The 17,778-nt window shown below is 50.0% G+C and overlaps 1 protein-coding gene across 4 annotated transcripts in view; it reads right to left on the reverse strand.

Annotated features, from left to right (window-relative positions):
• Positions 1 to 8,296: 8,296 nt before the first annotated feature.
• The window catches only part of RABGGTA (Rab geranylgeranyltransferase subunit alpha), a 33,581-nt gene continuing 24,099 nt past the window's right edge, over positions 8,297 to 17,778 (reverse strand). For all 4 annotated transcript variants that reach the window (XM_081167915.1, XM_081167917.1, XM_081167916.1 and 1 more), the window contains 7 exons: positions 17,625 to 17,676; positions 14,134 to 14,222; positions 13,071 to 13,159; positions 11,864 to 11,980; positions 10,290 to 10,403; positions 9,087 to 9,174; positions 8,297 to 8,571 (listed from right to left, as the gene is read on the reverse strand). In XM_081167915.1, coding sequence (XP_081024041.1) covers positions 8,423 to 8,571; positions 9,087 to 9,174; positions 10,290 to 10,403; positions 11,864 to 11,980; positions 13,071 to 13,159; positions 14,134 to 14,222; positions 17,625 to 17,676 — 698 coding nt within the window. In that variant the 3' untranslated portion in view covers positions 8,297 to 8,422. The remainder of the gene's footprint in view (positions 8,572 to 9,086; positions 9,175 to 10,289; positions 10,404 to 11,863; positions 11,981 to 13,070; positions 13,160 to 14,133; positions 14,223 to 17,624; positions 17,677 to 17,778) is intronic.

The following is a 17,778-nucleotide window of genomic DNA, read 5'->3' on the forward strand; positions in this document are numbered from 1 at the left end:
TATATATATAAAAAACCTTAAATTTTTTATTTCAGGGTACTCTCATTTTGACTCAAAATCACCCTTTTATAGTTCAAATCGGGGGAAATAAATACAGTAAATGGACAAAAGTACAAAGATTCACAAAATGTTTAGGGGTATGCGTATCTCTGCAACCCCCCAGAAAAAAAGGACTGGTTGGGGGTTCCTGATTTTTGTGGTGCACATATTCGGGCTTTGCACACTTTTCCAGCTAGGCTTCCCCTTCGTAAGCTTTTGGAAATTTTACAAGTTTTCAATTTTCCCCTGGAAAGGCTAATTTATGGTGCAACTTGTCTGGGAAAATTAATGAGCAAACACCTAGATTCTATTTCATCGGAACTGAGAAAGATGGCGTCTGCCGCCCGAGAAGGACTTTTTGATGGATTCGGCATAAATAACAGCGTGGGAGGATTAATTGCAAACAAAAGACTTACCAGCTTTAAAAAAAAGGGAGAGCCATACAGAGTTCACACAGAAGCATAATAGTGTTTACTTTAACTCGCCTGTGGAAACAACTCAGAAGCTATTAAGAAGAAAAAGGATAACAACAAGAAGATTGAAAGATGGGACTGGTGAACACTAAAAGCAGCAGAAATATGAGATGATTGGACCCGACTGAACTCAAAGCATGGGAACCCCTAACTAAAATTTACAATTTGGCAAAATATTTGGACTTTATGATATGTATTGGTATAATTTGGAATAATTAATGTGATATGATTGGATTGTTAAAATGGAAAACTTAATAAAAATTATTATAAAAAAAGAAGAAGGAAATTTTACAGTTTACAAATGCGGTCACCGGGCCAAATGACAGTTCAGCGCACCTGCAACAGACAGAGAGGTGGGCTGGAGACTAAAGGACATTTAATGTGGTACCATATTTTTCGCTCTATAACACGCACCAGACCATAACACGCACGTAGTTTTTAGAGGAGGAAAACAAGAAAAAAAATATTCTAAACGAAATAGTGGATATATGATTTTTGTGGTTCATGCTGTGGCCACAGACCTGTGATCTGACAGTGAGTTTGGAGTAGCCCAATGCAAAAATCCCGAGGATCCATGCTTTGTAACCACGGAGGAGGGAAGGAAGGGGAACCATGGATCCTCTGCTCACGACTGCAGCAGATCCCCCCGCCATCCATAGGCATTCGCTCCATAACACGCACAGACATTTCCCCTTACTTTCTAGGAGGAAAAAAGTGAGTGTTATGGTGCAAAAAATACGGTATTTTGTGCCCATGTCACAAAGAGTCGCAGCTCAGCGGGAGAAAGTGTGCCTGGATTTTATTTCGCACACCTGAAAGATATCTCAGGTAATGGGGCGTGAAAAATCGTGGGATCCTCAGGGAGCAGCTATCAGTGAAGAATGGAGAATAGTGGGCCGCATGGATGGTGGTCTGTCTCAGTCTGCAGCCCAAGTCTTTTATTCTTGCTGTCAACTCTGATCGGACAGGATTTGCAGGTTTCAGGGGAACACCGCAAAGAAATCGGCGAAAAAAACTGCATGACCCAAGGCGAAAACGGGAGGCGTACACCCAGAGCGTGGAACGATCCCTCTTTCAAACCGAGTTGCTAAAATAGCCATTGATAATTTTCTTGCAACTGTGGATAGATAAGTATCAGGAGGAAGAAAGGTATTTTGAACATGTCAACCTTGCAATTAAATCTCCAATGTTATTAGTCCCCAGGAATTTTTACTACGCTGTTTGCATTCCCGGCATTCTTGTGTTAATCATTTAGCAATAAAATAGGGAAGGAAGCGTTTGGCGATGCTTCCTTCCCTGGTCGCCTGGAAGAGAACTTGGAGCGCCGTAGGTGACCAGGGAGTGTCGTCATTCTCCCATATTACTGCCACCCAAGGAAAGACGGAGGAAAGGGCTGCAGTTCAGTGGCGGGCATACAAACCAGGATCAATCCTTGGTGTCCACAGGTAGGGCAGGAAAATATTATGTCTGAAACCCAGGAGATCTAACCCAGAAAGAGTGCCTCGGGTTAAGAACTTTGCTGCAGGATGAGAACAGAAATCGTGCTCCGGTGGCGCGGCGGCAGCAGGAGGCCCCATTAGCTAAAGTTGGGCTTCAGGTTAAGAACAGTTTCTGGTTAAGAACGGACCTCCGGAACGAATTAAGTACTTAACCCGAGGTACCACCGTGCAGTATATGGAACAACCAGGGCCGGATTTAGGTTCGATGAGGCCCTCAGCTACTGAAGGTAATGGGGCCCTTTATATGTCCAGCTGTCCTTTTGTCAACAACAAATTGTTGCTGTTTTTTTGGGTTGAATATATGCTATATGGTAATTGATGGACCTCATAGGTATCTCAAGCCATTTGCCCATGTTGCCCTGCAACCAGTCCGTGCAGAATGTAGGCACCCCCTATATAGAAATGTGCAAACCAGTGATATCTTAGGGAGCAGGCTAGCAGGCGGGGCCCATGACTTACATCATAGGAGCCTACACAACACAAAACACTGTTGCTGTATGTAGGTTTTATTTTATTTGTTTTTTATCTTATATTTTGGAAATGTAATTTTTTGGGGGGGCCCCAAGAGAGCGGGGCCCTAAGCTATAGTTTGTTTAGCTTATACTGTGGTACCTCGGGTTACAGACGCTTCAGATTACAGACTCCGCTAACCCAGAAATAGTACCTCAGGTTAAGAACTTTGCATCAGGATGAGAACAGAAATCGCGCGGCGGCAGCAGGAGGCCCCATTAGCCAAAGTGGTGCTTCAGGTTAAGAACAGTTTCAGGTTAAGAACGGACCTCCGGAACGAATTAAGTACTTAACCCGAGGTACCACTGTACGTAAATCCGGCACTGGGAACGACCTCTGACTTATTCCAAGGAAGCAATAAGGGACACATGAGCATAGGAACATGCCTTATACTGAATCAGACCCTTGGTCCATCTAACTCAGTATTGTCTACACCACTCTGGGAACTGAAGCTCTTAAATCTCAGGGTTGCGGGTTCAATTCCCACATTGGGCAAAAGATTCCTGGTAGTTTCTTCCGACTCTATGGTTCTAAGGGGACTGGAGGTCTCCTTGACAAACTACAGCTCCCAGAATCCTTTGGGAGAAACCAGGACTGCTTAAAGTGCCATCATAGTGCTTTGAATGTATGCTGTGAGGATGGCCTTAAATGGGTAGATTAATCAACTCAAAGCATTGATTAATCAGCAGCGGGGGCATGGGGGGAATTCATTTTAAGCGTCAGAGCTGAGAGTGGAAACTTTGTTTTCCTCCCAGCACGTACCTCGTGGCGGGTCATGTCCTGCCAATTATGCAGTTAAGAAGAAACTGAAAATAAAAAAGAAAGCGAGGCTTTCCTAAGAACTTGTGGAAGGAGGGGAAACCCATGGCTGTTGCAGAAAAATAAGTTGTTCCATGACGTGCCCCTGAGATGCTGCTGCAACAAACATGCCTCTTAGCAAACACCCTTGTGCAGAAGATGTGGCAAACTGTTGCATGATGCGCTCATCATCTGGGTCACAGTTTCCGCGGGAGGCGAGTGAAGCAACAGCGGGACAAAGAAGGAAAATGATTACTTGTTGGATTAGGCGAACAGCCCATCTGTTCAAAGGGCTGGTTTTGACCAATAAAGCCTTAAACGCCTCAGGACCGCAATACCTCAAGGACCGCCTCTTTCCATATGAACCCACCCGGACCCCGAGATCATCTTCTGAGGCCCTCCTTTGTGCGCCTCCTCCTCGAGGGGTCCGGAGGGTGGCAACACGAGAACGGGGCCTTCTTGGCAGTGGCTCCCCATCTGTGGAACGCTCTCCTCAGGGAAGTTTGCCTGGCGAACTTATACACCTTTAGGCGCCAGGCTAAAACGTTCCTTTGGTTGATCTGATTTACATCGTATGCCCTTTTAAAATGTGTGGGTTTTTTGGGGGGGGAGGGCTATTGAGTTGTTGGTTTTATTTTAATTATGTATTTTGTGGTTTTATGTCTCGATTTTATCCTGTGAACTGCCTTGAGACTCCCGGGTATAGGGCGGTTTATACAGTGGTACCTCGGGTTTAGAACTTAATTAGTTCTGGAAGTCTGTTCTTAACCTGAAACTGTTCTTAACCTGAGGTACCACTTTAGCGAATGGGGCTTCCCACTGCCACCTCACGATTTCTGTTCTCATCCTGAAGCAAAGTTCTTAACCCGAGGTACAAAGTCTGAAACCTGAAGCGTCTGTAACCTGAAGCTCTATAACCCGAGGTACCACTGTACATTCAATAAATAAACAACAACAACAACAACAATAATAGCATCCTGTTCTTACAGGGGCTATGTGATGGGTAAACCCTGAAGCAAGACCCGAGTGTTGTGACGACAGTCAGAAGCAGCAATAACTCCCAAAATGTCCATGAAGTTAACTCTAGATTCATAGAATCATAGAGTTGGAAGAGACCACAAGGGCCATCGAGTCCAACCCCCTGCCAAGCAGGAAACACCATCAGAGCACTCCTGACATATGGTTGTCAAGCCTCTGCTTAAAGACCTCCAAAGTAGGAGACTCCACCACACTCCTTGGCAGCAAATTCCACTGTCAAACAGCTCTTACTGTCAGGAAGTTCTTCCTAATGTTTAGGTGGAATCTTCTTTCTTGTAGTTTGGATCCATTGCTCCGTGTCCACTTCTCTGGAGCAGCAGAAAACAACCCTTCTCCCTCCTCTATGTGACATCCTTTTATATATTGGAACATGGCTATCATATCACCCCTTAACCTCCTCTTCTCCAGGCTAAACATGCCCAGCTCCCTTAGCCGTTCCTCATAAGGCATCGTTTCCAGGCCTTTGACCATTTTGGTTGCTCTTTATTCAAAGAAACCAAAACAGCTCGGGCCTCATGATTACAGCAACTCTTTCCCAGTAGGTCTGGCCCCAATAAGGCCCTTGTGTGGGCTGAAGTTCTCTGCCTTCCCACTGCTCCTGAAATCTCCTCCTCCATCGGATCCTTCCCAAGCAACCCAAGGCTCCTTCATCTTGTCTCTCTTTGCTCTGCTCTTTTCATGCCTCTTCTGGTTCTGGGAGACGGGAGATGGTTTCAGCAGGAGGGGCAGACTCCCTGGACTCTTTGGTAGCCTGACTCATCTCTGGGCCCTTGTCTTCTCCACCCTCCGGATTCTGGACTGCTCTCCGTCACAGCCTCCCCCCGCTCGCTAAAGCTTGTTCTTCAGCTTCAGAAACACTCTCCTTCCAGTTTGCTCCCTCTGATGATGATGATAATTTATTATTTATACCCCGCCCATCTGGCTGGGTCTCCCCAACCATTCTGGGCGTCTTCCAACAGAATATATTAAAAACACGACAAAACATCAATCCTTAAAAACTTCCCTAAACAGGGCTTCCCTGAGAGGTCTTCTAAAAGTCAGATAGTTGTTTCTTTCCTTGACATCTGCTGGGAGGGCGTTCTACAGGGCGGGCGCCACCACCGAGAAGGCCCTCTGCCTGGTTCCCTGTAGCTTTGCTTCTCACAGCGAGGAAACCGCCAGAAGGCCCTCAGCGCTGGACTTCAGCATCTGGGCAAAACAATGCGGGTGGAGAGACTCCTTCAGGTCTACTGGGCCTTTGAGGCCATTTAGGGCTTTCAAGGTCAGCACCAACACTTTGAATTATGCTTGGAAATGTACCGGGAGCCAATATAGGTCTTTCAGGAGGTCTTATGTGGTTTTTTAGTGGCCGCTCCCAGTCACCAGTCCAGCTGACCATTCGCAATTGTCCCACCACAGCTCCACAGGCTCTTAGCCTTCTTCCCCTGGGGGTCATAGCTGTCAACCTTCCCTTTTTTTTGCAGGAAATTCCCTATTCCAGTGCTGTTTTCCCCTGCTATCCTGGATTGTTAGATATCCCGTAGACTGTCCCTGGGACAGGTGGGGCTGCTGATCCCTTATCTTCAAATCTGAAAGTTGACAGCTATGCTGGGGGTTCCCCAGCTGGTGCCCCCCCTGCACTCACTCAGTCCACAACGTTGAGCAAAGGTGCAGCACTTTCCCACAGCTGTGGTTTCCAACAACCAGCGTTCAGAGGCATCAACCGTGTAGGCAAAGCACAGACATGGCGGCTGGCAGCTATTGAGAGCTCCCCTAAAGCCATCTAGGCTGGTTGTCACGGGACTGTCGTTGTGGGACCCTGCGCACGGGGAATGCAGAGCGGCAGCCAAGATGTCAAGACTTCTGACAGGTGTCTGCGCTCTCCCCATCTGGGACAAGTCAAAGCAAATTCCTTTGGTGGGTGGAGGCAGGCGGGCGAGGTACAGAAAGCCTTGGGTGGATCGAAGAAGTGGGAACTGGAGTCGCAGTCGAGTCACCTGTTGATTCTGAAGCCTGGCCAAGTAAAGTATTATTGCCGGCTTCCAAACAAGTTAGGGACAAGAGCATGCATAGGCAAACTCGGCCCTCCAGATCTTTTTGGGACTACAATTCCCATCATCCCTGACCACTGGTCCTGTTAGCTAGGGATGATGGGAGTTGTAGTCCCAAAACATCTGGAGGGCCGAGCTTGCCTTTGCCTGGACAAGAGGGTGTATTCAACCAAGCCTTACTCATGTGTAGATCTGTTGGAGCTGATGGGCTTAAGGTAGCTCTCCCGGTCGTTGATTTCTATGGGGCTGCTCTAGAGCAGTGTTCCCCAACCTTGGGCCTCCAGCTGGTTTTGGACTACAATTCCCATCATCCTTGACCACTGGTCTTGCTAGCGAGGGATGATGGGAGTTGTAGTCCAAAAACAGCTGGAGGCCCAAGGTTGGGGAACACTGCTCTAGAGTATGGTTTCCTGGCACACAACCAAAGAGCCGACCCCAGTGGAAACAAAGAAGAGCCAAAAAGTTCTTCCTAGAATCTGCGTCTAAAAATGTGAGCCCAGGTTAAAATGGGTCTAGGCCGGGCTGTGGCATTTTTGGTGGAAGCCTATGATGCCTGGCTTAGAAAATGCGACCTACTGAGTTCAGCAGGGCTTACTCATGAGGAAGTGTATTTAGAATTGCCGGTTTAAATAAATGAGCAAGTCTTCCTTTTTAAGTGATTAATCCGGCCTCTGTCAACCTGGTAGCTACCAAGGAGACATAGGTCAGATAAATCACTTTTTAAAAAAGAACAGATAATGGAAATGGTGAATTAAATTAACCTGCACTTTTAAAAGTGAAATATTTTTGTTTTCATACTTTAGATGGCAGGAACTGTCCTAGCACAGGAATCGTCCCCTAGGTGAGAGAGATGAGGCAGTGGTGGTGGTTGGGAAAGACTTCCTTTTTAATATGACACACACAAGCCTCTCTTCGGTATAACCAAGGAAAGCGTGATGCCCTTCTTCACAATTTCTGTTTTTGCCTGAATGCGTATTTATGATTCACTGGCCCAGGTTTCATCAGCAGATACCAGGCTTGTGTCTGGAAGATCATTTAGAACAGTGTTTCCCAACCACTGTTCCGCGGCACACTAGTGTGCCGCGAGATGTTGCCTGGTGTGCCGCGAGATGTTGCCTGGAGGGAGGCGGGCGAGTCGGGCGGCGAGAGGCGGGGCGGCGGCGGCGAGGAGAGGCCGCCGAGCGCGGGGCTCTCGCCGTCTGCCTGCCTGGCTGCCTGCGAGCTCGGCGGGCAGCGTCTCCGTCCGCAGCGCCCGCCTCGCGGCTCTCATTCCCTGCCCCTGCCAAAGCTCACCCAGCCAAGCCGCGCTCTCCTTCCTGCCTCGCTTTGCTGCCTCCTCCCCCCCCACCCCCAAAGCTTGGAGGTTCCCCGGCAAGGGGGAGGGAAAAAAATTGAAACTTACACTTTCGTGCGTCCCTCCCGGCGTGACGCTGCGCGCTGACGTCACGGGGCTGTAATGGTGGTGTGCCTCGAGATTTTTTTCATCAAACAAGTGTGCCTTTGCCCAAAAAAGGTTGGGAAACACTGATTTAGAAACCGCTGGGACTTTTAAGGCAGGGATGATGATGGGCTTTGCTCTCCAGTTGTTCCTGGACTACAATTCCCATCATCACTGGCCACACAGGCTGAGGCTGATGGGAGCTGGAGTCCCGGAAACTTCCAATCCTCCACAAAAGACTTACTACCAAGGTCTCTCGCTGGGAGGTCATTCAGGAACTGTTGGGCTTTTACGGCTGGCCTGTGTGAGAACAGTCTTCTGATATGATTTCTGAGGCGGCACATTTTCTCAGCTTCAATATGCGTTTGTGGTGTGCGTGAGAGCGGGGTGCAGCAGCAGGAACGGGGGGACGTTCCTGGGATTCACCCCCCTTTCTGCTGCATGTAATGGACATCGGTAGCGACTCACAGCAACAATTACCTTTTTTTTATTTCATCGTTTCCTCATGCCAATAAATTAAAAGGGGGTCAGTGTGTGTGGGGAGGAACTGTGTGGGGGGGGGGTTCGTGTGTCGAGCAGGGTCTCCTGCAAAACCCATCAGGTCAGAATGGTCCCCACATTTGGCAGCAAGGCGGCGAGCTCCGACTGGACGCCGGGGATTTGGCAGAGAGGGTTGCCTTGCAGGTTGAGGTGGGCGAGTTTGGGGAAGGCGGCGAGGGTGTGGAGGCCGGAAGGCTGCTGGATGCCTGAGCGAGGGGCAGCGGAGTCAAGGAGAACTGTGGCCAGAGAGAAGAAGAGTTTGGATTTGATATCCCACTTTATCACTACCCGAAGGAGTCTCAAAGCGACTCACAAGCTCCTTTCCCTTCCTCCCCCACAACAAACGCTCTGTGAGGTGCGTGGGGCTGTGAAGAAGAGTTTAAAGAAGAGTTTGGATTTGATATCCCGCTTTATCACTACCCGAAGGAGTCTCAAAGCAGCTAACATTCTCCTTTCCCTTCCTCCCCCACAACAAATACTCTGTGAGGTGAGTGGGGCTGAGAGACTTCAGAGAAGCGTGACTGGCCCAAGGTCACCCAGCAGCTGCAGGTGGAGGAGCGGGGAATCGAACCCGGTTCACCAGATTACAAGTCCACCGCTTTGAACCACTACACCACACTGGCTCTCAGAGAGAGGGGGGGTTCCCCATTCCCAGAGAGCATCCCTTCCCCAACCCGAGTGAACCCCAACAGCCCCAGAACTCGCACAGCGCCAAGGATACGGTTGTTGCAGAGGGAGAGCTCCTCCAGGCGAGGGAGCGGGGGCAGGCCTTCCAGGGTCTCAATCTGGTTGTCGTCAGCTTCCAGCACCTGAGGCAAAATAGGAGGACGAGCGTCAAGAGGAGCAAGGCAACAGGAACCCGATCCGCGTCCCCACTCCGCAACCCGCAGCCCCGCTTTGAAATGTGGCTGTGGAAGGAACAGGAAGCCCCGATAATAACGGACTGGCATTACAAGCTACAAGAATTTGCCCAAATGGCGCAGTTAACAAATACCCCGAGGGGCAATTCGAAACAAAAATTGATGGAAAAGTGGGATAGATATAAAACGTGTGTTCAAAAATGCAGTAAAGGTTCGCTATCTATGCTAGCATTTGATTGACGTTGGAGTGAGACTGAGTTGAGAAATAAGACTAAGGGCACATATTGGTATAGGAATGTAAAGAATAGGTATAGGTATAGGTAAAATGTAAAGAAATATACAATAATAAGAGTACATTCATTTGTAAAAAAGGAATATACAACTGGATGGACAGGAAGTCTAGTGTGTTCGTATGTATATGATATTTTTTTGGGGGGGGTTGTTTTTGTTTTTTCTCTTTGTTCTCTTTTTCGTTTCATTTTCTTTCTAGGTATATAAAATTCGTATATAAATTTTGTATACATGTTGGAAATTATATTATAGTAAGGCCTGTAATGTAATATGACGACGTTTATGTAATATAAAAATGTTAACAAATAAACATAAAATGCGAATTCAAAAAGAAGAAAGAAAAATGTGCTGTTTTAAAATTTACGAAGCTATTTTGAAAAACACAGAAAGATGTCAAAAAATAAATGAAGAGTACCTTTGTGCGGGGGAGGGGGGGGAGAAAAGAAATGGGGCTGTGGAAATTCAGGGGCCCATAAATAACTCCTGAGGCCTACTTGGCCTGGCGTTAAGAGCAGAAGAAGAGTCCTGAAGCAGCGATGGACCTGGAGGGTGGGAGGCCTCAAATTTCAGTGGGGCCACGTGCGGCACCAAAATCTGCCCCCTTTCCGTTCAATGTAATAGCTGTGGCTTCCCCTAGACTTCGCACCCGGCGTGCCCTCTGCCTGAAGGCGCTATTGAGACAAGGTGGTGGGGGAAGAAAGGGCTTCTAAGGAAGGCTGGGGGTCCTAAGAGACGGGCACCTGTCGCTGGGCACTTGGGGGGCGCATTCTCACCTCAAGGCAACGCATCATGGCCAGTGTGGGGGGCAAGCAGCGGAGGAGGTTGTCCGAGATGTTCATGTGAGTGACCAGAAGCAGGTGCTCCAGGTGGCACAGAATGGTGAGGCCCTGGGGAGACGGAAATAAAACAGGGGTGGTGGTGGAAGGAACATTTATGGGGAGTCCTCACACATCTGAGCTAATTCTCAACACACACACTCAGCAATACTCCTCTCCCGCCTTACAGAGCCTTCTAGCTCAGTCAGTAAAGCACGATGCTCTTAATCTCAGGGTCAACTCTACGATCTCTTGCCACTTAGAGAAGAGGAGCTCTGCTGAACTCCGTATCCGAGCATCCGAACTATGTGCCAATTCAAGGTGGACGTTTCTTTAAGAAGAGCCTCTTAGATCAGGCCAGTGGCCTCATTTGGTCCAACATCCTGTCCGCCCCCAAGGGACGCAGGTGGCACTGTGGGTTAAACCACAGAGCCTAGGACTTGCTGATCAGAAGGTCGGCGGTTTGAATCCCCGCGACGGGGTGAGCTCCCGTTGCTCGGTCCCTGCTCCTGCCAACCTAGCAGTTCTAAAGCACGTCAAAGTGCAAGTAGATAAATAGGTACTGCTCTGGCGGGAAGGTAAACAGCGTTTCCGTGTGCTGCTCTGGTTCACCAGAAGCGGCTTAGTCCTGCTGGCCACATGACCCGGAAGCTGTACACCAGCTCCCTCGGCCAATAAAGCGAGATGAGTGTCACAACCCCAGAGTTGGTCACGACTGGACCTAATGGTCAGGGGTCCCTTTACCTTTACCTGTCCGCCCCCAGTGGCCAAACAGATGCCTGCCTGCCCTTAATCCATCTCACTGGGCGACTTTAAGTCTTGGAGGAACCAACAGGCAGGCTCAAGGAGCGTCAGAGCCAGCCAGCCGTAAATCACACGCCGTAAGTGGAGTTAACTCTTTATCAGTAAAAACAGGATCTGCACAGGACTGTCAGGACTAGTGAGCACTGCAATTCCTCTCTGGCAGGTCTTGCCCCCATGAAGCAGTTGCTGAGATTGAAGGTCTCCTCCTCTCCAGGGTTTCCCCCAAGCAATCTGAGACTATGCCTGCCTGCAGCTAACCTCTCCGCCGCCCTTTTCATTCCTCTTTTGGTCCTGGGAGACCAGGAGAGAGGGGAGACACCGGTGACTCTTCACCAGCCAGACCCTTCTCTGCCTCCCTCCTCTCTCCTGCTTCATCGTCTGCCTCCGATTCTGGACTTCTCTCCACCACAGACTCTCCCCGCTCACTAAACCCTGTCGCCTCCCCAGCTTCCAACATCTCCTCCTCCCAGTCTTCTTCCTCTGTCCTCTCATCGTTGTCCCACCACCAATCCCTGGGCTCTGGGCTGCCTTCCCCTGAAGGTTCCCTGGCTGGTTCCTCCCGCGTCCAACTAGTCCCTGACAATGGGACGTACCAGGACCTTGCCCCAAATCTGCCCGCTTCCTGGCTATTCCCTGGCACTCACGCAGAATCTGCTCCCTTCCTCAGGCTCCTTCCTGGTCCCTTACTCCTTCCCGTCTGTCAGCCCCCACCCTCCAAGGCCTCCTACCCTCTGGGACAAGTCCACGACGCGGGCCTCGGCGTATTCCATCTTGAGGATGCTGTTTTCAATCAGGAATTTGCTGCGGAGATCATCCAGGTAGGCCGAGCGCATGGGGTCAGCTCCCTGGGGAGGGAAAGTGAGAAAAGGAGAACGGAAGCAGAGGTCAGTGGGCATTCTCTTTTTTAAAAAATGTGCTTTTTATTAAGTTATCATTTTATAAGGTAAAGGGACCCCTGACCATTAGGTCGTCATGGCCGACTCTGGGGTTGCGGCGCTCATCTCGCTTTACTGGCCGAGGGAGCCGGCATACAGCTTCCGGGTCATGTGGTCAGCAGGACTAAGCCGCTTCTGGCGAAACAGAGCAGTACACGGAAACGCCGTTTACCTTCCTGCCGGAGCGGTACCTATTTACAGTGGTACCTCAGGTTAAGTACTTAATTCGTTCCTGAGGTCCGTACTTAACCTGAAACTGTTCTTAACCTGAAGCACCACTTTAGCTAATGGGGCCTCCTGCTGCTGCCGTGCTGCCGGAGCCCGATTTCTGTTCTCATCCTGAAGCAAAGTTCTTAACCTGAAGCACTATTTCTGGGTTAGGTCCAGTCGTGGCCGACTCTGGGGTTGCGGCGCTCATCTTGCTTTATTGGCCGAGGGAGCCGGCGTACAGCTTCCGGGTCATGTGGCCAGCATGACTAAGCCACTTCTGGCGAACCAGAGCAGCACATGGAAACACCGTTTACCTTCCCGCCGGAGCGGTACCTATTTATCTACTTGCACTTTGACGTGCTATAGTGGCAGGAGCAGGGACCGAGCAACGGGAGCTCACCCCGTGGTGGGGATTTGAACTGCCGACCTTCTGATTGGCAAGTCCTAGGCTCTGTGGTTTAACTCACAGCACCACCCGCGTCCTTCAACCAGCAGGTGGGGGGCAGTAAATGCGGACAAGTGGAACCAGCAACAAATTGACTCAGTGTGGTTCATTGGGGTGTGCCTGTTCAGGGTTCCAGCCAGCCATGCCCTCTGTCAGGACACTCCATTTCGGACCCATCTTCCGCCCCCCCACTCCAAATAAGTCTGTGAGTACGCCAGGGTGTTCCCCCCCCTAAGTGTTATTTTTCAAACACTTCTGCAAACCGACTCTGCTGATGTAGAAGGGGTACAGGATATCGGGGGTGCAGCTGAATTAATTCCGCTCTGCTCCCCCCTCCCAGCTCACCTTCAGGGTCGTAAAGTAACTGAGGGTCTCGTGTTCATAAACCAAGGGGTCTAAGGCCCTCATGAGGAGGATGATGGTCAAGAGGCACCCTAGAGAGTGAGAGAGAGAGCACAAAAAAGAAAAATTGGAACTGGTTCCCCGCCTTAACTGAAGAGAAAAATTCTGTGCGGAGGCAAAGCTGAATTCTGTGACCTGCGTTCACCGTGGTTTATTTATTCTGCACAATTTATTTATTAAATTTCCACCGCGCCCGTTCTCCCAAAGGAACCGAGGATGGCAAACAAAAACAATACGCGTTAGGGGGCAAAAGCAATAATTTTATTTTTTTTTAAACCCATTTAAAGAATTACCATGCTTTTGCTAATCATAGGATGATTTCCACCCCACTATACCTGACTGGTTCCCAAATTCAGCTGCTGGGGTTTCAGCCAGGTGTTGCCCGACACTTCCAAGTGTTAAGGACTAGAAACATGGTTGTTGTTGTTGTTGCTTTTTTAAAAGCTCGTAATGTAATTGATGCTTAGAATGCTGGATTCTGTTCCAATTCTGCATATGCATTCAGTGTGGTCGCAGAATATAGACACAGCACCAGGACAACTGCCCCAGGACATCTGTCTTGAAATCCTGGTTCTCACCACCCCCCCGCCAGAGGACCACTGACCATTAGGTCCAGTCGTGACTGACTCTGGGGTTGCGGCACTCATCTCGCTTTATTGGCCGAGGGAGCCGGCGTACAGCTTCCGGGTCATGTGGCCAGCATGACTAAGCTGCTTCTGGCGAACCAGAGCAGCGCACGGAAACGCCGCTTACCTTCCCGCCGGAGCGGTACGTGTTTATCTACTTGCACTTTGACGTGCTTTTGAACTGCTAGGTTGGCAGGAGCAGGGACAAAGCAATGGGAGCTCACCCTGTTGCAGGGAATCAAACCGCTGACCTTCTGATCGGCAAGTCCTAGGCTCTGTGGTTTAACCCACAGCGCCACCCACATCCCTCCCCCCCCCCCGCCAGAGCGTGACACAAATAAGGCTGTAGAGAACATGCATGAGCAAGCCCAGAGACTTACACTTGTTCTCCGGTTCCAAGGCCTGCAATTCCTTGCAGGATTCAAGTTCGGACTGCAGTACTGTGGACTTCTCAATGGACAGCTCACACCTGCGGCAGAAGGAAAGTGAGGAGCTGGGAGGTCAAGGGAGATGGCCAACTCTTGAAAGAGGTGTGTGTGTGAGAGAAAGAGAGAGACCAGTGTCCCCTCAGCCACCAATCCCTGAATGAAGGCCTATAAGCCATGGCAGGGAGTTGAATGAGATTATTCTTTGTGTCTCCTTCCAACTCTACAGTTCTCCGACTAAGCGAGAGCTCCTTGCCAGCAGGAAAACCCAAAATCACCACTACTACTTGTAGTTTCTGGCATGACTAGCGCTGCTCATTCCGCTGCCTCTGATCCTAGTTCTCAGAAAGAGGAAAGGAGGCAGCCTCTGGGACAGAATCGTAGAATCGTAAGGGGACCCAGGGGGTCATCTAGGTCAACCCCCAGCAATGCAGGGATCGAAACTAAAGCATCCATGACAGATGACCTCCCAACTTCTGCTTGAAAACCTCCAAGGAAGGAGAGTCCCCAGAGACAATGGAGTGTGCCTTTGGGGGTGAAGTCAAACCGCTGTGTTAATGGCACCAAAGTGACCACCCTGGGCAGGGTGTCTGGAGGTCCTGGGATACCCAGAGGACAAGACCCCCCCCCCTCTTGGCCTGGCTGATGTGGTCCAACGGAAAGCAGAGGAAGACGTTTGGCACCAGATTGGCTGAAGGAGTTGCCGGAAGGAGGTGTATAAGGCGCCATCCAACCCCCTTAGGGACTCCACTTCTGGTTTGTGCAAGTGTCCCTATTTTCCAGGGACGTCCCTGATTTAGGGAAGCCATCCCTGTTTCTGATTTGATACCAGAATGTTTTGCTTTTCCTTAAGGTAAAGGTAAAGGGACCCCTGACCATTAGGTCCAGTCGTGGCCGACTCTGGAGTTGCGGCGCTCGTCTCGCTTTACTGGCCAAGGGAGCCGGCGTACAGCTTCCGGGTCATGTGGCCAGCATGACTATGCCACTTCTGGTGAACCAGAGCAGCGCACGGAAACACCATTTACCTTCCCGCCGGAGCAGTAGCTATTTATCTACTTGCACTTTGACGTGCTTTCGAACTGCTAGGTTGGCAGGAGCAGGGACCAAGCAATGGGAGCTCACCCGGTGGCGGGGATTCGAACCGCCGACCTTCTGATCGGCAAGTCCTAGGCTCTGTGGTTTAACCCACAGCGCCACCCGTGTCCCTTTTTCTTAGGATGTCCCTATTTTCATTGGAGGCTATGGAGTTATCCAACTCCTGAGCCATCTGAAGGCAATCCCATGTAGGGAGTCTTTTTAAAAATGTTTAATGTTGTATTATGTTTCTTATATATGTTGGCCTGTTGTTTTTGTCCATTCTGAAGGAAATCAGCCCTGAGTGCTCCCTGGAAGGACAGATCCTGAAGCTGAGGCTCCAAGACTTTGGCCACGTCATGAGAAGAGAAGACTCCCTGGAAAAGACCCTGATGTTGGGAAAGATGGAGGGCACAAGGAGAAGGGGACGACAGAGGAAGAGATGGTGGGACAGTGTTCTCGAAGCTACCAGCATGAGTTTGACCAAACTGCGGGAGGCAGTGGAAGACAAGAGTGCCTGGCGTGCTCTGGTCCAGGGGGTCAGGAAGAGTCGGACACGACTAAACGACTAAACAACAACAACAACAAAGAGGTATAGGGCGCAGCGCTTATTCTTCAGGCTCCCCATCCCTGCTATGGGGTACCAGGACTCAGATCTCCCTTTCTTGAACCCTCAGGGAGGGCACAACAACTTTGGTGGCGTAGGCTGCCTCGACCGTGACGAAACCGCAGTGTGACAATGGTGTCACACACAGGGTTGTTTGCAGCAACCGCATTTGACAGCCCCAGTAACCCCAGAGCTGTGTCTCCCTTTCACTTGGGTGAGTCAGCTGAAACACACCACTTCCTGGAGTCGCGCTTATGAAACATCCTTCCCCCATCCGACCGCATGGCCCTGTTTTGAAGGAGTCTTCCACACCACTTCCCCGCTTGGCAACCTATCGCTCGCCTCAGTTGAAAAGGGCATTTCTGGTCATGTTGCCAGGTCAACCCCAGCTGCACGAGGCGATTGCTGGTTTGCCAGAGTGTCTTATAACAGACTCCCGGACAGGCTTACTCAGAAGTAAGTCCCACGCGCAGCCTTAAGGCATGCAACTTCTTCCTACCGCAGCATTTGATCTATTACAAAATTACAAAATGTCCCTTTCCCCCAAATTAGCTAAAAGCAGGTCTGCTAGCAGGATCTCCACCCCGGAGCCATAATCTACACGGTTTGGCAGAATTAGGAGCCGGGCTATGATTAATAATAACCGCCGTTTATGTCAAGCACTCCTAATTGGCAAAGTGCTTTGTAATTTATGGGTTGCTCATCTCTCCAACTCTGGGATGCTGGTCGTGTGGATATTCCCATTTTATGGATGGAAGGTTGAGGCTGGGGAGAAGGGCAGCATAGAGTCCCGAGTTACGCTTCGGCCCGCATCTCCCAAACCCAAACTCAGCCCTCTAGCCTCCCAATACTCACCAATGTCCCCTCCCACCCTTTCCTATTTATACTGCCGACTCACGTAAAATGTCAAGGTGGTGGTAAATATATACAATAAGGCACCATGAAAACAGAAGATAATCATTGCAATGACTAGATATACCGGTAATCAAGAAGATCTAAACACCCGCAGGGCCCTGCCTGCCCCAGATGTCTGCAAGGGTTCAGCTTATTGTTGTTAGCCGCTCTGAGCTCTGCTTCGGCTGGGGAGGGCGGGATATAAATAATAATAATTATTATTATTATTATTAAGCCTACCTTGCGGGGCTGTTGTGAGGGGAAAATGGAGTCAGGGGAGAAGATCAGCAGAGACAAAGAGGTAGCCAAAGCGGGGCCTTCCAGATGTTATGGACTACAACTCCCAGCAGCCAGCATGGTCAGGGATCATGGGAGTTGTAGTCCACAACATTGGCAGGGCACCATTTGGTCCAGTAGCCTCCAACCTTTTTGGGCCCAGGCCTCACTTTTAAGCCAGGCAGGCATTTGGGGATCTTTTAGCGTGTATTTGTGTGGCGATATTGCTCCAGTTGTGGCCCGTCTTGGATCAGGCCTCGAGCCCAGTAGCAGGTGAGGAATCCTATTTGGAATAAGGGAATTTCCCTTAAAAAAAGGGAAATGTTGACAGCTATGGTCTTGTTGCCTAGGCAGCCAAAGACCTCCATATAAACCACCCAGGCTTGTGCCCTGGTGGGGTCACTTTGGTGCAGCTAACACAGCCGTTTGACTTCACCCCTGGAGGCGGACTCCATTGTCTCTTGAGACGGACAGATGTCAACAACGAGGTGCTCATTGCCACATATGATGGATCCCGGAAAAATGTTCTTTAAAGGTCCATATGAACCAGCCCCTCTCTCCCCATGGCTTCAGTCCTCTCCCCCTGGCTACTTACCTGAAAACTTGTTCTTCAGTGACTGAATCTTGGCTCCAGCAATCCCTGTGTCCTGTGGGGGGCAGAGAGGGGGAAAGGGGTTAAATCGAGGAGGTGAGGAATTGTGGGGGGGGGGGGGCCTGGGGAAGGGAAGCGAGTGGGGTCGCTGGCAGGA

This window comes from Podarcis bocagei (assembly GCF_964188305.1).
Source record: "Podarcis bocagei genome assembly, chromosome: 13".
Lineage (NCBI taxonomy): Eukaryota > Metazoa > Chordata > Lepidosauria > Squamata > Lacertidae > Podarcis > Podarcis bocagei.